This window comes from Pinus tabuliformis, chromosome 4_2 (genome assembly GCF_031772625.1).
Source record: "Pinus tabuliformis cultivar Carrire ecotype Pingquan chromosome 4_2, CPIR1, whole genome shotgun sequence".
Classification (NCBI taxonomy): domain Eukaryota; kingdom Viridiplantae; phylum Streptophyta; class Pinopsida; order Pinales; family Pinaceae; genus Pinus; species Pinus tabuliformis.
In genome coordinates this window covers 1,191,761,275-1,191,785,349 of record NC_142304.1, presented here as the reverse complement: position 1 = coordinate 1,191,785,349, position 24,075 = coordinate 1,191,761,275, and the positions used below count along the sequence as shown (strand labels likewise).

At 38.9% G+C, this 24,075-nt stretch overlaps 1 protein-coding gene across 1 annotated transcript; it reads left to right on the top strand.

Moving 5' to 3' along the window:
- The first annotated feature begins 17,828 nt into the window (after positions 1 to 17,828).
- On the top strand, positions 17,829 to 20,661 carry LOC149173944 (uncharacterized). The gene is made up of 6 exons (XM_089428046.1): positions 17,829 to 18,122; positions 18,216 to 18,292; positions 18,455 to 18,494; positions 18,897 to 19,041; positions 19,558 to 19,975; positions 20,187 to 20,661. Exons 1-6 carry the CDS (start codon positions 17,993 to 17,995, stop codon positions 20,529 to 20,531), a joined length of 1,155 nt encoding a protein of 384 aa, XP_089284172.1. The 5' UTR covers positions 17,829 to 17,992; the 3' UTR covers positions 20,532 to 20,661.
- The last annotated feature ends 3,414 nt before the right edge of the window (positions 20,662 to 24,075 follow it).

The following is a 24,075-nucleotide window of genomic DNA, read 5'->3' as shown; positions in this document are numbered from 1 at the left end:
GAAGATGGAACCTCTGAAGGCAAGACCGGGTCAAATGCCGCCTCGACCTTTTGACTTTCATCTGGTATGGATCTAGATGGTTTATCTTCAATGATAGGTGCTTCAGCCGGCCACCTAAGCGGACCAGCTGGATTTTCAACTAGTGACGGACTCGGCAAGAGTTTTTTATATCCAGGAGGAAGTCGTAACGGTGAAACCAGATGATCATCCAAAACTCTTTTAGCTTCGTCTAAGAAGGGACAACGGTGGACGACATGATTGCCTTCGCACAGTTTACAAGGAAATCTAGCTTTCCCTTTTTGTCCTGGGGCTTCACTTTCACTAGTTGACGGTGTGCTTTCAACATGATCATCAGAGGTTGACGACACCGGGCTGTGCAAACGAGGAGACCAGTCCCTTAATATCCGTGGGATGCAAGGAAAATCTCTGTGAAAGTGGTCTCCTTTGCAAATGACACATGGCGATTTAGGCCTGGTCGGTGCAGTGTGTGGATTTTCGTTAGACGACACTCGTTTTCCCCCATTCGCCTTTGTCTCTTTCTTCTTCTTCTCTTCTTCTTCTTTTCCTTCTTCTCCTTAGGAACTTGACTTTTGGCTTTACCAGCCCCATCAAGCGAAGAGGAAGGAGGAGAGGAAGAATTAGAGGAAGTAGAAGGTTGGTGGGCAACTCTGGACTCGTCTAATTTTTTATTCGATTGTTCAGGAATAGTGGTGTTCTGAACGACAGAGGTTGAGAAGAGCCATACTGGCAAACCAATTTTCAGCCCTGGAAGCGACAATGGGGCCATATGGGGTGCACCAACATCTCCCCAAGAGGAGAAGGGACTAGGATTTCCACCAAGGGGAATTCCTTGGTTGGTAGACTCCATTTTCTCAACCCAAGATCAACGTAGCAAAGGGGTATGAATATTCTGTTTAAAATAAATTTTTATACGCTTTGACACAACTTGTTTTTTCAGTTTTTAAGAGTCGAGAAAAAACAAAAGATGACTCTAGTCTCCTTCGATTTTTAATGATCCTGAAGTGACAAGTGCTCAGATGGACCTTTTCCGTTAAAGAGTCTGAAAAGGAACAAAAGGGACTGCTCTGGAGGTCTAGGTAGAGGGAGTACCAAACCAATCGCAAAACTGCAGAATACTTTTTACGGTACGGCAGTCAATCTTCCCGAATGCTGTGTTCAGTGCATTGCGATCAGTAGGGCGGCCGACACGGCTTCCTATGGATAAAGGATTTAAGCCTATAGGGGTCTCCCAAAATATACACGATGGTACGTGGGAGCACAAGTCCGTACTGGCACTTATCGTCTCAAAGTGGAGGAATCACCCAACCATCAGTGAGGACAACAGTTACCAGGCTTTACGACGCCGGAATACGTCTCTAGCCTAGACCTCTAAATGTTGTGCATTAAGTTCCAAAGCGTTGTTAGATTCATTGAATTTATTTTAATTTGATTTTTCTTATGAAGTTTGCCTTTTGGGTTCACCACGAGATGTAGATGTAATTCCTAAAATGAAATCTAAAGATGATAAAAAAACTTTTATCTCTTTTCAGCAATGAAAATCCTAGCTACTAGGGGAAAAGAAAGACACAATCTTTTCACAAAGAGAAAAGGGCACACTGTAAATGCACTTTCCTAAATCAAGCCAAACAGACTGTCTTTATGCAAATGCACATGCATGTATTTGTTTTTCACTTTCTTAGTATTGATGCTAAAAAGAAAGTTGATGTACAAATCTGAATTTGCTTTCAAGCGACAAACACAAACAAGCTTCTTTTCGAAATCAAAAGGCAGAGATGATTACGACACTTTATGATTTTGAAATAAATACTCGTTTTGACACTAGAAAGTCACAAATTCAAACCAAAGGCAATAGTAAAAGCATAATCGACCATCAATAGCAAATAAACTTTCTCCTATGATCAAAATCGACACTTGCGACAGATTTAAATCAAAGGACGACAGTACGATTATTATACTTTTGCAATGGAAAACTGTAAACGACTCAACAAACACACAAAAATATCCACAGTTCTTTTGTACAAATGAGGCGGAATATCAGTAAGGAAAAGGGGTTTGAAACAGTCATATATTGATCACAGGCTGCAAAATTCAGAGACAAAACTGGAAATAATGAAGCACAAGAACCTCAGCCGCACAGGGCTAGGCTGATTAGCGCACCTGTTACACAGAGAAACTACATTGCAGCGCAGGTTGCCCTTTCGGGAAGTGCGTTGAAATGCAGAACCTCTTCACAGTGCCTGCACTGGGGGAGAAACGAGAATTCTATCCGGGTTCTGGGTCACAGTTTTCATTTTAGTCTTTGGTTTTTGGCCGAGTAAAAGCAATCAGTAATGCACAATCAGGGGTAGATCTAAGGAGGGTCTAAGAGCTATCACAAGGGCAATCAGATAGTCTATGAATCAGCTGTTCAAATCATAAACAGATCCAGTGAATGGATTTGAGGTAGCAGATGTCTACTTTGCATTTGTTATGGCAAATGCAGTTCGATTGCTACTTATAAGTTTATGAAACAAACAACAAGAGATACATAAACAAACTAATTAGACAATCTTCCCCAGTGGAGTCTCCATTTTGTTACCGGGAAAAGTGTCTATTTAGAACTGCTCTATCCCACTAAGGTGTGATAGCGGCCTTAGAAACAAACAGAGAAAACTACTTTTGTATTTCCTTTATGAACTATAAATAAAGAGGAATAGGAAGAACCAACCTGTGTCTTGCGCTAGTCCTTTGATCCAATCTCTCTCCTCTTTGACAGCTTCCAGCTACCTGCTCCCTTACTTGCCCAGCTTCACCAAGTACCTGTAAGATCACAGAAGAAGAAAACTATACAAAGACATGGATTTACATTCATAAATAACTTAGGATCAGATTTAAGTTAACCATACAAATGTAACAAGCATCAATGATACACAAGAATGGAGGAAAAACTCAAATAGTTTTTATTGATATAACAAGAAGATCCAGGAGGAGTTACAACCGATGATTCCTGACCCAGCATCAACCTCCCAGCAAAGAAGCCCCTCTTCACCTCCAACAAAGCATAAATCACCCAATACTCTGATCTCTGTCTCAAAACCAACAACAATTCCTTACAATGTGCAAGATTCCAGCCTCTGGATCTTTGGGATGAGGGATCCATATATAGATGTATGCAAGGAGGATGAGTCAGCTTATGATTTGATTGGTGCCTTCTCTCTGTCAGTTCTTGCTTCCACTTGGAGACCGAAGGCCTCTTACTCATCCTTGGTCGAATTCAGTGAGGCAAGTGTCATAGGAGAAGATTCTGGAAGCTTCCATTGTCTCTCCACCTCGCGGAATGACACTGCCATTTGTCATTTCCCGCTCAACGCACCCTGGTAGTGCATTTAGGTGCGTTGCAACGCACCCAGCTAGTGTGTTTAGGTGCTATGCAACGCAGCTAGCTAGTGGAGCAGCTGAAATGATCCTGTTTTGACTTATTCTGAGTAGTTTCTGGTGGAGAACTTCTGGGAGAAGCTGTAATTTGTTGACCTTGTTCCTTTAGGGGTTAGAACAACACTTTTAGGGACTTAGGAGCCCTTGGTTTATGGATATTTCATGCTTGGATCTGCAAGGCACAAAAATGTCTATAACAATTGGTGTCGGCACCTCATCCGCATGGCACTTCCTCATCACTTTTCCAGCCAAAATTTGGGTGTCCACCTTCACTGTGGGGCCAGTAATACTGGAAATAGAATACTCACATCCTTTCTTGACAACTTTGAACTTGTCCTTCATCTTCTCGACAAGGTCGCGCTTGCTCGTCTTTCCGTCAAATGCCTTTTTAGGATTTAGTCCAGATTGAGGTAACGATGTGATCCTATGGATCAACATACCAGTGATTGGTATGTAATCAGTCAACCATAAGCACCCATCATGCACAAGGCACAACAACTGCTTAATGACTATCAAATTTATGGGGGTGCAGTGGTAGTGAGGCACCCATAGGAGGTTCAACAACCCTGCCTTATTTACCCCGCGAATCCATTCCACCAACTCCAGCGCGGTGACACCAGACTCCTTGTAGAATACTCGCTTCATGAAGGTATCGGTAGCCAGGTGGGGAAACTGCTCAACGTCTCCCAAATCCCAATCTTCAAGTTTCAGATGTGGGACGCGTGCCAAGCGCGGACCTTCAAAAGTGATTTTTTCTGGCAGCAGGGGTGTGTTTAGGAGGAACTGTCCCTCATCTGGGTCCTTCGGGACCTTCACCTTGCCTTGGCACAGAGGGATGTACTCCGAAAGCTTCAAAATAGGGTCTACCCCCTCAACATCTATGTCTTTCGCACCCTCATCGGCCTCCAGGTCTACCACTTTTCCTTTCTCCTACATGGTTGGCTTTTCTTTCCATTGCACCTGTGTAGCTACATGTTTCCTTGGTGACTCACTTATCGAAAATGTCTTCTTTTTTTTATCTTTCTTTAGTTTGGGATCCTCCCTCGGCGGCACAGGCTTCGACCTAGGTGACCTCGGAGCCTTAGGTACTACTTTGGAAACCTCCATACTCATGCCTTCAGGGGCAACTTCCTCAGAGGCGACAGTGCCCCCAGTATTAGCGGTCTCATCATGTGCAGACATAACATTGTTAAAGAAGTTCTGATTGGACTCAAACATAGGGCTTGCAAGAAAATTATCAAAGAGTTCAAGCAACACTCAGAAATTCTTAGAAGGCAAAGTGTTTCTCACTGGATGACCATCTGTAATTTATAGGCAATTTCGAATTCAAATTCAACCATTCCCCCAAAATCCGTCCATAAATGCGAGATTAGCGAAAGATTTCCAAAGATTTCACAATTCATTTCAGCCTTAAATGTTGGTTGCCTTCTTCTCTTAATCATCTTCTGGCAGTCAAATCATGAACAGTGATGGTAATGGTCACTTTCTGGCTACGCTGTGTGGTCTCTCATCCTGTAGTGTGGCTCCCTTTGCGCTTCTACTGACACTATGACACCTTTTTATTCTGCGCGGACCCCTCATCGCACAGCTCAACAAACCAGGCAGTGTAGTTTATAGTCCCACACCCTGGAGCACTAAGACTGTGTTACCGTCATATAGTCATCTGGCTGGATCCCCGGTGTATGGCTTCAATCGGCTACCATTTACCTTTCCTGGAAACGAATCTCCATTCAATTTCACAAGTTGTACTGCTCCACCACCGTAATCTCCTTGATCACATATGGCCCCAGCCAATGCATTTGAAATTTTCCTGGAAATTTATCAAACCTACTGTCATATAATAAAACTAAATAATTTACCTTGAAGGTGTGTAGTTTGATGTGCCAATCGTGCAATGCCTTTTTGCACTCCTTATGAACTTGTTGATGGAATCCAGCCAAGAATCTATTTTCCTCCAGCTCTGTCAGCTGCACGATCCTCTCTTCTAAGGCTCTGCAGTCTGCCATTCTTGTGAACACTGTTATTCATAGGTCAGGTACAATGTATTCCATCGGTATCACTGCTTCTATGCCATATACCAGCCTAAACGGTGTCTGTCCAATCAGATTTTTACAAGTAGTTTTATAAACCCATAGCACTACTAGTATGCACACGTCCCAATCATTCCTCTGCGCATTGAAAACCTTTATCAGTGCATCTCCAATATCTTATTAAATGCTTCCATCGTCCCATTAGCTTGAGGATGATATGGCATGCTCTTTTGATGATACACTTGGAAGTCTTCTGTCAGCGTGCTGATCTTTTAATTAAGGAAGTGAGTACCACGATCACTCATTAAAATCTTTAGGCAACTAAACCTGGTTAGCACATCTTCAAACATGAACTTTGCTATTGTTTCCCCTGTAAAATCCTTTACAGGTTGTGCCTCCACCCATCTGGTCAAATACTCATTCGCGGTGATGATATACTGCACACCCATCTTCTTTCTTAGAGGCTGAATCAACCCTGCAAAATAAATCACTCATTTCTAAAATGGCTACAATGATACTTGTGGATTCAAAGTCAGCTCATCCCTTCGCGATGGCATATTGGTTCTCTGACATGCGTCGCATGCCCTACAATATGCTTTCAAATCCTTATGCAATGTTGGCCACCACAACCCAGTGTGCAAAATCTTCTGTGTTGTTGTTTTTCCTACATAATGGCCTCCCGCAGCTCCTCCATGAGCTTCAACTAGGATACTGCTTCATTCAAAATCAGGCACATAGCATCACAGTATCTCGTCTGATCCCATCTTATACAAGTGACCTACAATAACAAAGAATTCTATCACGCGCACCACTAATTCCTTCTTCTGTTGACTAGTGTACCCCTCTGGAGCCATTCCCATAGTCAGGAAGTGGATGATGTTTGCAAAATGATTGTTTGTCACACGCACCGCAAAGAGTTGCACGTTAGGCAGTCCTTCCTCCAAATTAGTGGGCTCCTCTCCTGTTTCAATGCGTGACAGATGATCTGGTCCTGCATTCAATCGCCCTAGCTTCACAATGACTTCGAAATCATACTCCTGAAACAACAACAACCATCTGCATATTCCCCCCCAACACATGCTTGTTGACTAGGTACTTTAATGCAGAATGGTCTGTGTACATCTTAAAGTGTCCGCCTAGCAAGTAATGCCTGAATTTCTGAAGTGCATACACCATAGCCAACCCTTCGTGCTCCATCTTCGAATATTTCTTTTTAGTCTTCAACAGCTTTCTACTTGCAAATGCTATCAAGTGATCCAATTCTCCTTCACGGTCTGTGTCAGGACTACTCCCAATGCAATACATGACGCATCCACCTGCACATGAAATTCCTTCTTCCAACCCAGGAATACTAATATTGACGCGGTGACCATCTTTTCCTTTAACACATCCAGACTCCACTCTCATTCCTCATTCCAACAGAATGTAGTGCCCTTCTTCAACAATTTTTTCTATTGCCGCGATGATCTAAGCATAACTCTTTATGAACTTTTAGTAATAACCAGTATGACCTAGTGTTGTGTGCAACTGTTTAACACTCCTTGGCACCTCCAAATTGATTATAACCGTGATCTTAGCTAGGTCCACAATTAATCCCTATCTGCACACTACATGACCCAACAAGATTCCAAAAGGTACACAAAATAAACAATTCTTCAAGTTTAACGTGATCTGATACCTCCGGCACATATCCAACATTAGGTGCAAACTAGCTACATGGTGTTTGACTAGTCTAAACACTGTCCAATCATCGAAGTATACCTCCAAAAACTTGTGAATGAACTCTTTGAATGCCGCAATGACTACGCCCAAAAATATTGCCAGTGCATTCTTAAGTCCAAATGACATTACAATATAATGAAAAAATCCCCACTCGATCATGAAAGTCATCTTACTCCTATCTTCCAATGCGATATTGATATGATGTTACCCCAAGAACCCATAATTGAATGATTATGCTTCCTGTCCTCCTATATTATCCAGCACTTCATCGGTGAACATAGTTGTAAAAGGATCTTGTACGCAAGCATCATTCAGCTTCCTGAGATCTACACAGATCCTTATTTCATCCTTCTACTTCTTTTCCTGAACTAACATGGGGCTTACCCAATCGAACTCCTCCACTAGTTCAATAATCCCTACTACAAGCATTTTATCCAACTCTAAGCGAACCTTTTATTTATACTTCAGATTAAGGTGATATGGCCTTTTCTTCACAGGCTTCGCATCTGGTTTCAACGTTATCTTCATTACTCCTAAATCGCCAATTATCCCCTTCAAGTCTGAAAAATTCATAGCAAACAAATCTAGGCATTCGCAGAGCAAATCAGCGGCCTTATTCACCGTAGCATCATTCCAATAGTCTCCTATCTTCGCAAACTTCGTCTCCGCCTCTATTCCAATGTTCACTTGTCTCATTTTCAGAGGTGCAGTGATGTCTGGGTTCTCTATCTACAACCCCTCAACTTCGTGGTGACCTTCTATCTCTAGGATGTTAATGATCCTTGGATCCTTCTCTTCTTCTTCAACAATCACATTGTAGCACTCCAGCGCATGGTACAGGTGGGTGGTCCAATCTCGCTGAATCAAATCCAAGGGATCCTGCGGGATTTTGAAGATCGTTGCCTTGACCTCCTGCAATGCTTCATCAATGCACTCGAATCCATATTCAAAGCTGAATGTCATTAAGAATCCCTATCTCAAAATATCCCATTCATCTGTGCCATGGCGGAGCTCTGTGTCCAACTACCAATTCATTGGTATTACATCTAAAGTGTGACAAAACAAATTCACCCACTCCGCTTGCGGTTCTTCTCCATAAACATCAGTCCATTTTTCTAAGTGATCGCGTGGATCACTCCTCCCATCATATTTCTCTATGAATCGCACCTTTGGGCGACCAAACCGCACCCTCATCATTCTTTTGTACTTGCGCCATCCATCAAAATTGTCTTTATGTGTACCTCACCATCTTGCAGGCGTAGTTTGCAGCGCCAAGTCCAAGGCTTGGAAGCGATGCTTCCTGGCACTTCCCTTTCAAATGCCTCCAAAAATTTATCAAAGTAAGTTAAACCATCATAATAAGGCAGACTTCTTACCTCCGATGATACACATCGCAGTGATTTAGTCATAATGTTACAACGCAGCTTAGATACTCTGTGCAATCAATTCTACCAGTGTTCCGATTCTTCATTTGAATCTGATGTGCAGGAGCTTTCACGGTCCCATGCAATACGTCCATCAACTATCGAATTCACCCAATCTTGATCTTGCAACGTTATCTTATAAATATAGTCTGAATCATTGTCACTTTCATAATCGTGGATTGGCTCAATATAGTGCAGTCCTTCCACAGGGTCCAAAGGTACTACTACATGGAGTGATTTTCTTTCAAATGACATCATCCGCTTCCTAAAATTGATCACCCCATTCATGTCAATAGCCCAATCAATCCCCAAGAGCACGGGGTAGAGATTTTTGTCATCGACAATCTCTATCACCTTGAAATCAAACAACGTGCTCGCACCTTCAATGTCTATTGTCACTCCCTACAATCTTCCCATGTGGATAATCTTTTGCTAATTCACCATCCTAAATTGAATAATAGACCACTACAACGCAGGTCTCCCTGTTCTCTCCCATGTTTGTTTTGGGAAAACATTCGCATCTGACCCAAGATCCAGAATAACTTGGACCATTTCATACTCTCCTATTTGCATGGTGAGCCTCATCTCACGCCTTGTTCTTGCCTTATGCTTACCAATTTTCCCGACCACGTGCGGCCCCTCAGGAGTATTTTCTTTACCAACGCATTTATTGATCAACTCCTATAATCCTTTCACGACCTTGCTATTACGTAGCAGCTTCATACAGGTCTCCAAAAAGGTGGTAAGCATGGATGGGTACATTTCTTTAGACTGCTTATCCTGACTTCCTGAGGTAGAAGCCTCAACAAAGATTTTCTTCACTTCCATGATGGTATCTTTCACACACTTTAAATCAAAGCCAACCTCCTTCTCTTGAGCTTTGCGGACCCATTCACTTTCTTCAGGCTACTTTCCCTTATCTTTTCCAATCATCATTCCACTTCGCAGCACAATATTCACATTAGGATCCTCTTCACGAGGTTTAGCACTCATCATCTGTAGGTTTTGGGTAGGCTGCTGAGGATGCATCCGTTTTTCCCACATCTTAGGTATTAATACAGGGCAGTCTTCTGTCGCGTGGTCAAACTGAGTATAGTATCGGCATGAAAGGCACGTCGGGTTCATACATTCCCACGCATAGTGTCTCGGCCCTCCATAATTGTAGCAAATAACTTGTCACCGACCTCGTGTAGCTCCTCCTCCGCCTTCGCCTCTCCCGCGCCTCTAATATCCTCCTCACACTCCCCCAGCGCCTTGATCCGGAGGCTGAGTTTCTGTCTGCATTCGATACATGGGCGTTCTCTCCATCATTAACTCATAACTATGACAATTGTGCTCCTTGTGACCTACTGATTTGCAGAAGAGTTGTTGTGGTGTCTATACAAATTTCTGCAATAAGTGGCAATTATCTGTCGCATGTTTTCCAGCTACCTAACAAATAGCACACCACAGTGTGGGCCCTATACTTGGCCTTGCTTAAGCTTCTGGCCTCAGAGTCATCAACCCTCCTCCTGCAACATAATTCACAAAGACAGGGCAATGATCTTTATCATGGCCCTGAATCTTACATTTCAAACACCAAACTTCTTCATGCACCTCTGGCCAAGTTGCTCTATCCATCTTCAAACATTGGAATTATAGGCAAAGGTTCTGCAATTCCGCATGAATCTGCTAAACTCCCAAAGTAGCATCTTGAGTTGGTGTCTCGTGCAATCTCATCGCAATCTCCAAGGCCTCCACTAATCTTTTGTTGTGATAAAACAACCCTTAAATGAGGCAAGAGTGAAGCCACAAACCATTCGCGGTGCTACCCATCTGTAAGATTCATGTTAGCTTCACGGATCTTGCACTTCAATCTCTGATCCAGCTCCCAAGGTGTCTCTCTAGGCTTCATCATGATCTCCCTGAATCCAACGATTGATTGCGCTTTAGATTTGGGCCTACTGAATTCCTTATTCAGCACAGTCTGAATGCCTGCCAACGCAGTTGCTGGGTTATCAGTGCAGTGCTTAATGTATCACGTTAGCGCGCATTCCTGTAAAGTAGTAACCATGTTTCTTTCTTCATTTGATTGTCTGTAATGTTTTGGACTTACCACACAGCCTTCTCGACAAACCAAAACTGGTATGGTTCCTCATTTCCCAAGCCCTAGAAAATGGCCAACTTCACTGTATTCACCATATTGAATGGTGTGGAGGTGGTGGAAGTGTGGGCGAAAGTGTATGCGATGGAGGTGAAGATGGAGGTGGTGTGGGTGGATTGGTATTCGTGGGAACCCTCGCCTTATCAACTGGACAATGCTCTACGGAGAAGCCTGTGTTGCTTCTTCGTCATCACTCAGAGGAGGCTCAATCAGCAGGCTATATTCAGGTCCTGTTCCCCTTCTATGCCTGAATGAATTTCCACTTCACATAGCTCCAAACATCAAGGTAGTTGCATAACCCACTTTTCACACAAGATCATTTTAATCCAAGTTTCAAAGATCTTAAATACTTACCTCGCGGTGCCTTGAAGAAGCGTTGCTCTGCTTCGCTGTAGATAACCGAGGTATCGACCGCGAACTTTATCACAAACCCTCTAAGGACACGATCAAACCAGTGATCGATAATGCACGTGATCTTATCTTCATAGGCTTCCAATCTTCACACTAACTCTAGGGTCCACACTATTGGACCGTCAAGCCTCCACCTTCCCTGGTCGTCTACCAGTTTAGAAATCCACTCGTATAATTTAATTGGGAAGGAACAAAAAAAAATTGTGTACCTCTGTGTACATATACCTGTCCAACCATTGTTCTTTCATCATTCGCAGATTTTTGTTTTCTTGTGTCCTGAATTCGTGTATCTTCCTATCCAACCAATCTTCAATTTATTTCTTTGTTGGATTCCAAAAATGCGACATCACACATCTCTTTATGAAAAGACTGGTCTTAGCAACAGAACCATTTGTTGGATTAGTGGGTCCTGACTTAGGTTCAGAGTTAAGTTTTCCAAACAAATCCCTACACTAATGGCCCTTTCAGCATCAATTCACGGAGCGCAGATTGAAGTCTCACTCGATTCAAGTAGTATGGGGGGATGTTGGAACCAAGTTTCCACACCCAGAGATGATTTTGATGTATTTTTATTCCCTAAACCTTCCTTCACGCAAATCGATAAGCCCTTAAGACTTATCGATATTACTTCCTCTTACCAGCCTCTAGACCTTCGCGACGGTCTACGAATGTCTTTCACGGACTCTAAATAGGTGAATCAACCACTTACGTGCATCTGTAATTACTCCTACTTCTGTATTTACCCAGATCAGTTTAAGTGTTTGATAACTTTACCATGCGTTAACATATTATTCGTGTAACTACATATTATTACTTGCGTCCTTATAACAATGTAACATATGCAGAATCATGCATCAATACAGTATTAAATCATAAACCCATCAATTATCATAACATAAACGCAATCATTCATAACAAAAGTAAATGGAAAAAACAAAAATATTTCCAGAATAATCTCTTCATTGATACTTAAGTTCTACTTACAGACTCAAGACTACCCTGCGCACTCAGCTGCAGGGGTCTACACACTCAGCTACAGACTCTACTCTAGGCCTCTGCGCACATAGCTGCAAAGCCTCTCTCTACTCTAAGACTCTTCACTTCTAATGATCTATTACATTAATATCATCAACTATGAACTTAACTGAACTGCCTTAGATTCTCTAAGACTCACCTTTTTATACAATCCCATGGTTCGCGGACCATGGGTAGATTTACTAAAGCGAACACATTTTGCATAAAAGAAGGGAAAATTCCTTTATGACACTTACTATCTATGCGCTTCGCGATCACAACTTGCAAAGACTTTACACTTTACATAACAAAAACTTGGGCTTTCTGCCCCAAAACTTGGGCTTTTGCCCCAAAATTGACCACAGGGGACCATGTCCCAACAATCATTTTCTCATAATGTCCTATAAATTTGTATGAGTGGATATACCACTTTGTTCAACAACAACCTGAGGGTGTTATGGTCGATTACCTTTTTTGGACAATACTACTTCTAGAGATATTGAAGCAGTTGAACATTGATTGCACCACAAAACTCAATTCTTAGTCATCATAAGGGAAATTTTGAGGATCCATAGTTATCTTAAACTGTATAAACATTGGTGAATCTTACCAATTCTTAAATGACATATGATTAATATTTGGTGATAATTTTGAAAATATATTCAACTTTCTAAGGATTTTATATTGCTTTTAGAAAATATTGGTGATTTTTAGAGTTATATAAATTTTATCATATACAATTTGGGTGAACCATTTCTAGGAAGACTAAGGAAATTGGCAAATCCCTTTTTACAAAAAAAACATGAAAATTAACCCATGGGAAAATTTTAAAACGTAAAAATTTCCTTGATCATTATCTCTTCCAACCATAATGTGTTAGAATTTGTAATAGATACAAATTATTCATTTCATCTTGCAAAAGATTTGATTCATAACAAATTATGGAAATATATTTTCGAAAAGTGATGTTAGTTGAAAAGGGTATCATAGAGACCTTAAAGTAATTAAACATTGATTGACAGAATTTAATTTCTAGCCATCATCTACATTAATGAGTATGCTTTAGAATTTGAAGTAGATAAAAACTCTTCTTTTGATTTTGAAAAAGAGTAGTTCTTGTTAGGTTATAGAAAAATTCTTGTACACTAAAATGATTCTAGTTGTGAAGGGTGTCATATTTCCTTGAGGTGGGAATATTACGTTATAGAAAGATTCTTATGCACCAAAAATTATTCTAGTTGAAAATGGTGTCATATTTCCTTTTCATAATTGAGAATAGATGTGGGCATGTATGGGGGTGCCATTTTTGGTGGGAGATAATTATATAGAGAAACTTCGAAGAGAAAGTGATGAGTAGTTAGAGATGGATGTCTCATTCAAAAAAAGGATAGAATGAGAAGAGAACTTCAAAAATTGAAGAACAATATTGATAGTTGACAAAATATCACAATATATAAAACTCCATCATGAAATATAAGTTGATGTAGATAAGAGGGGAAGACAACAAGAGCTTATGTAACCTAATTTGAGAAGCTATTAGTGAAAAAGTTAGATATAGGATAAATTTATAAAGTAGTAGGACAAGGATATCAAATTATTGTGGAGCGCTTTCAGTTAGAAACTAGAATGATGAATGCACATTGTATAGACCTAAGCACAATAAGGGCCTAGCCTCAAAATTAGAAAGATACCATTGAACAATTTAAAAGAAAACTTGCAACAATGAAGAGAGCAATACACAACTAGAAATATATGTGATTTTCTTTGGCAAATCCCTTGGAAAATTTTCATTTGTGGTTAATGGTAGAAGGATTATTAAACATGATTGAATATGGTGTGGATACTAAGAAAACCAAATGTTTGAAGCTCAATAATCATAAGATATTTTGAACAATTAAATCATACACATATACTCAATGATACATTGTAGATTCTATCACTAATTTTTTTTTTTTTTCCAAGAATATCACTAGTAGTATTGGTGATCATATGATTAGAGATGGATTCCATTTTTCTTTTATTATAAAACAATGGATTAGTATCACTAGTAGTATTGGTGATCATATGATTAGAGATGGATTCCATTTCTCTTTATTATAAAACAATGGATTAATATCACTAGTAGTATTGGTGATCACATGATTAGAGATGGATTCCATTTCTCTTTTATTATAAAACAATGGATTAATTACTACATAGAGAAAATTAGAAAAACAATTAAAAAAGTCAAATATCTTAATGAGATGAAGTTCTAAATTTTTATATTTTTTCTTATAAGAGTATTCAAGCTATATCTTAAATAGCATGTACTATCCTACTTATAAGTGACACATAAGCAAAACAAGGATGGCATGGAAACATTGTTCATGTTTTGTATTTCATAAGAGATCAATCCGATTGCAATACAATTATTTTGTACATTTTCATTCAAGTTTTATATAGGTGGATGAACCTCCATGATCCTACTAGAGATAAAACAAGAGTTTACATAGAAAAGTTATCCAAGTAATGTCATGGCATAAATGACAAATTTGACTAAAATATAAGTTTTCTTTCATATGTTTTTCATCTAATTTAGCATAAGGGTTCAATGAATGTAAATGACAAATTTGACTGGAATATGATTTTTCTTTCATATGTTTCATCAAATTTAGCATAAAGAAATGAATGCAAACATCAATGACCTTGGTGATACAACATAGATTCACATAAAGCTATGCTCCAAGTTGTGTCCTTCATAAAAAAAACTAATTTAATTATAATATATTTTTTTATAACTTCAATAAAATGTGGTACAAGAGAATCAATGTGAACATAGACAACCATGAGAGTAAAACAAAAATTTACATAAAAACAATGTCCAAACTATGTCCTTCATAAAAGTCAATTATGCCCTTCATAAAAGTCAATTTGAACCCAAAAAAATCATTATTAAATAGATGAACCTAATGAACCAAGATTACACATGGAAAGATGGTCCCAAGTTGTGTCCTTGTTATATATTCTTTTCTAAGATATGTCCTTTATAAAAAAATATATTAAAGTTGTGTCCTTGTTATATATTCTTTTGTAAGATATGTCCTTTATAAAAAAATATATTAAAGAAAAGAATCAATATGAACATCAATGACCTAAGTCATATCTTCAAAATCATGGAAACATCGTCCTAGGTATGTCCTACTATGCATAAAAAACAATGAAAACAATGTCCAAGGTATATCCTTCCACTAAATTAAATTGATTAGGAGACAATGTTTTTAGTATTTAGTGAAATTATATCCTTAAGAAATCAATTTGGGTGGGAGATAATCATTTTGGGTATGCCCTTTTATACTTTCAGTGCACTTTGACACATTAAAATTGAGGACAACCCTAGTGATTGGGGTGGATGCTATGACCTTATTTGTACACCAAAGAGTTAAAAATGGATGGTGATCATTCATGTAAAGAGGGTAGGGTGTCCCTGTACACCAGAGAGCAAGTAACGGATGGTGATTGTTCATGTAAAGGGAATAAGGTGGGTGTGTACCATTAGAAGTCACGTTTTTTTACTTTTTAAATTACATTTTTCAATTTATAAATAGATTCAAACAGGTTAATAGCCTAAGAGACAGATATTTGAGATTAAATTATAATTTTTTATTTTTTGAATTATATTTTTTAATCTATAAATAAATATAAATATGTTAATAGTCTATGCAAATTATAACTTTATCTTTTGAATTATATTTTTTAATCTATAAATAAATATAAACATGTTAATAGTCTCAGAGCCATAGATATTTGATAGAGTGAAAGTTTGCGATTATCATATTACCAACAGATAATTTTAGGTGGTGTGGTTTTCCTTAAATTCTACATTGCTGATTTGACAAATAACTAGTTGTTACCACTGTAAAAATAAATAAATTATTATTTAAAAATTGTATGAACACTGGAATATTGCAAATTATGTAATTCAAATTGCAATTTTCCTTAAATCTTATTGCAAATTCCACAAGTAGTATAAAGAACTCACAGATTAACCAGAAAAATAATGGAAATTCAGGATCTGGTTACAACAACCAAACTTCAAGATTTTGGATACCAAAAACCCTAAATCCATTTCCACCCTTAAAAAACCATTCAAACACTTCAGCTTTCTGATTTTTTAAATTTTATTTTATCAAATTCCAACTAGAAACTTATCATGCAAGCGAACCAGGCCATTACATAATTCAAACTTACCATTTTCATTCAATGCAAATCTCTAATTTAGTCATTTTCAGGTTTTTCAGAGCTGAACTGTGAGCCAAATTGTTCAAATTACAGTTCAGATAGAGATAATATTGGCGATTTTTTCCGGTGAAAATCCGGCAGTAATTTATTGAAATCGAAGTTTGATAACTAGTTTCTGCACAATGAAAGCGTCCCAGGGGTTTTTGAGGGTGCTGAATCCGAATATGCAGTTAAAAAACCATTTTAACTGCAACAAATCATGATTTCATCTCAATTTCTTCCGCCGGATTCCGTCACCGGAATCTCAAAAAGTCGCATTATAGACAACTCCGATAATATTTTCCCTGAAGATCACAGAGATAATGGTAATTTTGATTGCCAGGACATTGGCGTACATTCATGGGGTTTGAATTTGAATAAATGAAGGGAGAGAATGTCGCTGATCCCAGTATCGTCGATGCGGCAGTCATTCTATTGCTTTGCAGCAAACTGCAGCGCGTAACGCGTTGAGTATGTATGTACTGGACTCTTAGTTGTCGGCTGCCGCAGGGCAGGCAACAATAATGATAACAATACACGCAACTCTGCGAAGATGCCGAATTTGCCGGCTTACGCGTCGTCTCACAAAGAGTTTTGACAGAGAACAGTTCGCCCTAAGTTGCACGTCATCGTACCAAAAATTAAATGGTAGGAACGCGGCTGAAAATATTTGTTGCCGTAGGAACGCTGACGCTCAGCATTCAATTTGAATTTAGGAAGAATATCAACATTCTGCGCGTACAGGGGTATCATAGTCCGTCCCTCTGCCAAGAAGTCAAGACAGGCATGACTTTATGAATTTTGTGTGTGGTAGGTTACCTATTCGGATTCTGACCCTGGCCTACACGAAATTGCGTAGCCTATATCTTCCAGGTACGGCTAGAAACCCTGGATCGAAGTCTTGGGAGGATGGAAGATTAAGAAGATTCCCGCGGCTGAGCGTTAATAAAACGTTTAAGTTTATTTTAATAAAGCCTCTTTATCTGGACAATCTTTTTTCCCTGAAGATATTGAAATCGTTATTTTAAGTAGTAAAATATGTATTTCTTTTAAAGTCTTTAAATTTTGTAACGATTCAGAACTTTAAAATGTGAAAACAACGACAAATTGCTTGGAAATTCCGAGTCTAAAGACTTTTCTCGAGAATCGTCTTCTTTAGCGTTTCAACAAACGTTTGAAATTGCTATTCCAATTTGTCAAATTCATAGACTGTTGGAATGTTTTAGGTAATGGAAAGAGAACGCCCTTCCATTTACCCTCTACGGCATGGCAGTGGCCGGTCGGTTCATTGGTCCACCGGATTTAAACCTTGACTAGACATTGTTTTCTCGGAACTTTTGTTCGACTTCCGAAGTTCCGATAATAAGCATTATTGATATATTTGGGAATCCGAAGTCACTGGGATCCTCTGGGTTGTGACTGAACAGTTTAGCTTTAAACCGAAGTCATTGGGATCCTCTGGGTTGGGACTGAACAGTTTAGCTTTAAAACTGAACAGCTTAGCTTTAAAGAGAAAAGATTGTCTTGGATCTGAAAAACTGGTAAAGAAATTAGGAATGAGAAAGTCTGGAAGGTCGAGCAGTCTGTTGAGGCAATATGTGCGCTCCAGGGTTCCTCGCCTCCGGTGGACACCTCATCTTCACAACCGCTTTGTAAACGCAGTTAAGCACCTAGGCGGGCAAGCTAGTAAGTTCTTTGATTTTCTCTGCTCTCACCTGAAATCTTATAATCTTTGAAGTTGAAATATGACAAATATTTACCTTCTCATTATTTACGCAGAGGCGACTCCTAAGCTTATTCTTCAGATCATGGGAATTAAGGGGCTCACATTATCGCACGTCAAAAGCCATTTGCAGGTCTATCTTTCATGAACATGATTTCTCACCTTGCAGGATCCTTACGTTGCTGTCATAAGGCGCATAGTTTAGTATGTCGTACACCACAATATTCCCTGTGCAAATGTTCCGCGTTTTGACAGGGGCATTGTAGAGTAAAGTTTGTCCCTTTTCTTACTGCAGGTTTATCGTAGTGTGAAGAACGACGAAAACATTAGCCATGGTTAGTACTCGTCTATATCAGAAATTGAATATATTTTTACTGTCGTAATCTATCTTAATCTGAATTCTTTAATCCATTTCCACCAGCAACACATAATAAATTTAAGGTTTAAAATGAATCTAAACCATCTAAAATTAAAATGAATCTCTACACAGATAAATAATAAATTTTCTACGGGCCTCTCCCCCACCCTGAGCACATTACTTTCCAGGTGCAACAGAGGTTTCTGTATAATCGGTATTGGTAACTTCAATAAAAGTTTCTGCATAATCAGTAATAGTAACTTCAGTCTTATACGCTTTGGGCTTTTTCCACCTTGAGCACCTCACTTTCTAGGTGCAAAAAAGGTTTCTGCATCATCTGTATTGGTAACTTAAGTCTTAAACTGTGTCGTCAGTGCAGAATCTGAACCAAAAATGTTTGGAACGATATTTCACATGGAGCACTCTCAAAATGCCCAAAATAATTTGGGCAACGACTCAGAAATTGGTTCCTTCCACAGAATATTGAATCAATCCCTTATTGCTAATGGGTGCTCATGCAGCAGGTATATTCTAATCTTTAATTCTATATTGTAACCATTGATACTGTAATTACAATGTACACAGCGAATCATTTGGGATTTGTTCTCTTCACTAGTGATTTGAAGGAAGTCTTTACTTTTATTGTAAATCGAATGATTACTGAAAATGGTTCTCCTCTTTTTTATCTGTCTATTTCTTTTTGTAATTGACATGCATTTTTCTGGTATTGATGAAAAGAGTAACCAAATGCCAAAATCTGATGAATCTGATGAATCTGACAAATCTAGATCATGAATTCTCAGTATCAGTGGAAGTTTCTTTACCATCCCTGAGATGAAAAACAATGCACATCTTTTTAAAAGATAATCCCTATGTGAGAACAGTATCGCAAATAATTCCTGGTCATGGTGTGGCAGTTGCACTTGTATTCCAAATTAACAACGTTTGTGTTTCTCTAAGTGTGTTATGAGTACTCGTGTGGGGTTTCGCCCTGTGATCCCCCTTCTCACAACCTTTTCCTTACGTGATAATCATTTCAGTAGTTCCCACACAGAAGAAGACGCTAATAACTCAGACAAACAATGGCCTGAAGCAATTTCAGCACGACACAGGCCCAGACCAGCTGATAGATTGCACGAGGTTTGGGATGTAAAAGGAAATGTTTCTCCTACTGTATTTTCGGGATCTGTCAAAGCAACAGTGGCCGAACCATATTTCATGCAGCGAATTGATGACATGTTGCATCTTAATCACACTTTGCATTATTGGGGTGAATTGGGAAGACTTGCACAATCCTGCCAGGAAGTGAAATACTGGGATGAAGGAGATCAAGATAAAGAAGTTCACTTGGATCATCACCAGGGTCAAGTTTCACGTTTATTTGCAGATTCTTGCGACAGTAGTCCATCGCAGACTCGATCAGGTCGAGATTCCAGGATGTTTCTTCCAAAGCTGCAGGTTCTCTGCTGAACTTACATTCTGTTTTGGGATTTATGGGCACTTTTTAGTATAACTTGCAGAGTGATTTGTATCTAAAACTTGTACCAAGAACTCATGTTCATCAGGAACTTATTTTTGTAGTGTCTGATCTGGTTGGAATTTGGCATGCGAATTAACAATGGAGTTAAAGGACAAATCATCTTAATGTTTGATTGGCATCTATTTACAGGTTGAGAGGAAGGATGAACTAACCATGGACTTACTCCAACAATGCTCAGATCAATCTGATGAACATTATCTGAACCAAGAAATCGATATCAGAAATGAAGGAAGGCCGAGGGAATTACAACTTATTGAGAGATTCTGCCAAGGAATGCGTAAAGTGGAGGACATGGACATGATTATTGCTCCTGAGAATATTAAAACAGTCAGCACCATTAATGGTGCAGAGTTTAACAGATCCAGGACATATGAGCATAGTGAAATTTCAGGCGAGATAGCATCATTTACTCGAGACCCTCGCGATGATATCAAATTAGACTTGACCATGTCAGTGTCAGCTGGCAAGTTTTAGACCGCTATAAGCCTATTGATAGCTTCATAGTTTTGAATCTTAATAGCCAGGCATACTTTGTTTTATGGTATAATGCAAACACAATTTCATTGTAATTTAGTGATGATTAGAAATATTGGTTAAATGATTGAAGTGATGGTGAACATGATTTTATTGGAAATTTTAGCAATCTTTCAGATTTGGAATTATGTGTAATATCTAAAATCCAAATATTTTTTACGGTTATTTATACTAAAATTTAAAATTTTAGTTAAATCAAATTTATAATAAATATAATAATTTAAGTTTTAATAAAAAATATATTTAATAAAATATTTTAACAATATTAAAATGAAGTATTTATTAAATAGATAAGAGAACTATACACATGTAGATGGAAGTATTTTGACATCTTGATATAAACAATTTATAGGGTTACTTATATAAAAATTTAAAACTTTATTTAAAATAAAAATTATAATAAATGTAATAATTTAAGTTTAATAAAAAATATCTTTTATAAGAATATAAGAATATAGAGCATTGCTTATAGTTTAATGGTAGAGAGGAGTGTTATAATTTAATTCGTAAATTGTTATTATAATGGATAATATGTTTGTTGCATTCGGCCACATGTCAATATAATCTAATCTTGAAAATTGGGTTGTTGGATATTTTGCCCTATATATTTAAGGTGCTAAGCAAGATCTACTCATTCAACTTGTCCTCATGATGAACCACCCTGGTGGGTTCGAAACGTGTCCACAAAAATTTCTCTATGTGATTTTCGCTGAAAAATCTTCAAAAAATGTGATGATGTTTATAAGTATCAATAAATTTAATAAAAAACAAATAGATTAAAAGATATTTTATATTAATTGTGTTGAAAATTTTAACAAATAGAACAATTTATCAAAATAGAAAGGTTGATATCTATATTGAGTGAAAAGAAAATTCAAATTGTTTTTATTAAGAAAAAAAATATTCTAAATAAATTTTGTTATATAAAAAAACATCAATATCATGAATAATTAGCACAACCACATTTATTTTAATAAATGTGGTTGGTATGCAATATATAAATCATTCACATTGGTAAATGATCACATCACCGGGGCTGCACTCAATGAACCTCTACTATAGTATATTAAACAATACCTTTAATTTGGCTATATATTGGAAAATACCCCTAAAAATCACACTATTTAACCTCCTACCAATAGGAACCCAAGACACCTTCCAAATTTAAAAAACTCCTACTCCCATTATATTTATACATGTCAATATAAAAAACTCTCTACACCCTATATATCCCCAAATATATCATATCATTTTTTCCTCAATATATATGCCCCAATATGAACCTACCTGGTATGGTATTGCTCCCGAGTGAAGCCCTATGGATCACATCCACAACCACATTGGTAAATGTGGTTAAAATTCACGATAGGCATCAAAAATTATCATTATTATTATTATTATTAACTTAATTTAAGTTTATTATGAAAAATTAAATATAAAAATTAAAAAAAATAGAATTAATATTATATTTTTTCATTATTATTAATAATAATATTAACATTTTTTTTGTAATACTTGGGAGGACCATCCATTTTCTATTATATGTATAAGGCAAATTTACACCACACAGTTTTACTAGGTGGCCTCAACTCGCCCTGAGGGGAAATCGAGTTTGTTGGCCACCGGTCAGCATTATATGCCATCTAAAAACAAAATTGCTTCAGTCTTTCTAGCAAGGCTAGGTAAGTTTCAGTATCATGACCAAATATTGTATAACTATGACAACTGACATAAACAACTAGAAATTTAAATGCTACCCGCATAAACAAAATCTAAGCATAAGAAGACTAATCTTTCTGGACATTTTGCTCCTCAGAGGCTGAGGTTACTGGGGTAGTGTCTTTAGCAGTTGCTTCTGGCATTCCATATAGCTCCACAATGCAAGGGATGTGTCGGTCAATACGGTCCATCCTGATGTCCTGTTTATGCAACTGGAATAGGATTTTCTCCATGTCTTTTTTGTAATTGGGAAGGCCCTGCATTGTAACTGCCATCCCCACAAAAATTTGCTCCATTTCTTTGCCAAGTAGACTTTTCATAAGGAAATACAGGTACATGATGTGCTTGAATTGCGTAATTCTCCCTTGAGTAGTCCCCGAGTTAGGCACCATTGTTCTCCAGACTTCTATCTCATCATCTGGTTCCATTTCATGTTTTACCTGATCTTCCTAGTCATCAATCAGCTTACGGATACCCTCATTTGTTTCCTCCTTGTATGTCGCAGCTGCCTCAACTATGAATTTCTCAGCAGGCTTGCGGCCCGTGCGACCTTCTGTCCTGCTTGGTCATTTAGTTGCGCGGAGGTCTGGGCCCTTGCTACCACGGCCACATCCACGTTTTCCTGGAGCCATTCCCTATTCCTTTGTGCCCTGTAGACATTCCAACATCGTTAACTTCATCGTTTCATTCACCTCAACCCGACGCGACTCCTCATGCATTGCTTCTCTGCCCTACCTGGCCTGCAACAGGATAAGGTATACTTGTGGCCATAAGTGCCCAGTGGAAGTGGGTTCCGAGCAAGGATCCCCCAGCTTTTCACCATGACTCTCCCCCTTGCCAAGGTGTAGTGGTTGGTCATGAACTTGTGGTAATAGCCAAGCCTTCAAACCCATCTGGAGCCAAGCAATGCAAGTGTTGTCATACCTGCATGCCCCTCCCTCTGTTGGCAATTTTCTACCCAGGTTCTGCTCGCCTCTCTGCCACTCATGCCACCCGGGGTCCCTAACTGCAATCGTGCTACTCTGCATATCCATATGCCAAGGTTCGCTCAACAAATTTCCCACATTGCTAGTGTCCCAGCCCCCTGCCTATAGCTCTCCCTTGCCTCGCTTGGCTACACTCAGTCCCTCCGGTGTGACTTTCCCTTTAGCCCCAATACCCTCAGACTTGGCATTCAGGTAGGGTCCTGTATCTAAGCTCTGTTCAATATCGATCATGCCAATGCCAAAACTTTTGCTTGAAAGCAATATAAATACAACATAATGCCAAGCCATAACCCCCCCTTGCCTCCCCTGGTTTCTCCTTGACTGAGCTAAGCCCCATTGGGGTGGCCTTTCGCCTCTTCCTCCCCCGAGCGGAACTCCCACTAGCTCATGGAATTACCACTTGAACTCGACCAAAACATATGAGTTAAATGAGGGTGAGACCAGACTACATACCATAGAGCCATCGCTAGCTCGTAGATGTGGTTTCTTCACTTCCCTTCCACTCTGCACTGCCCTCCGTCTCTGCTGCAAAATTCACCTGCCCAGCATGTCGAATACCCTTTCCAACTCTGCCACCCTTCCTTATTCCTCCCTCTGCCACCTTGCCAACCCACCTCCCATGCATTCAAGGCGAAGGACACTACACTCCCTGCCTTGAGCATGTGGGGTGCAGCTGCAATTATCACGGTTGTACTGACCATGTCAACTCAGGCCTGTCTCCTTTGACACCTTCCTCATCCCGATTGGGAGAATAATAATAATAATATTAACATTAATAT

Coding starts and splice junctions, on each gene's coding strand:
- LOC149173944 (XM_089428046.1), top strand. CDS start 17,993: ATGAGAAAGTCTGGAAGGTCGAGCAGTCTGTTGAGGCAATATGTGCGC. Junction 18,293..18,454: donor ACGTCAAAAGCCATTTGCAG/GTCTATCTTTCA, acceptor TTCTTACTGCAG/GTTTATCGTAGTGTGAAGAA. Junction 19,976..20,186: donor TGTTTCTTCCAAAGCTGCAG/GTTCTCTGCTGA, acceptor ATCTATTTACAG/GTTGAGAGGAAGGATGAACT.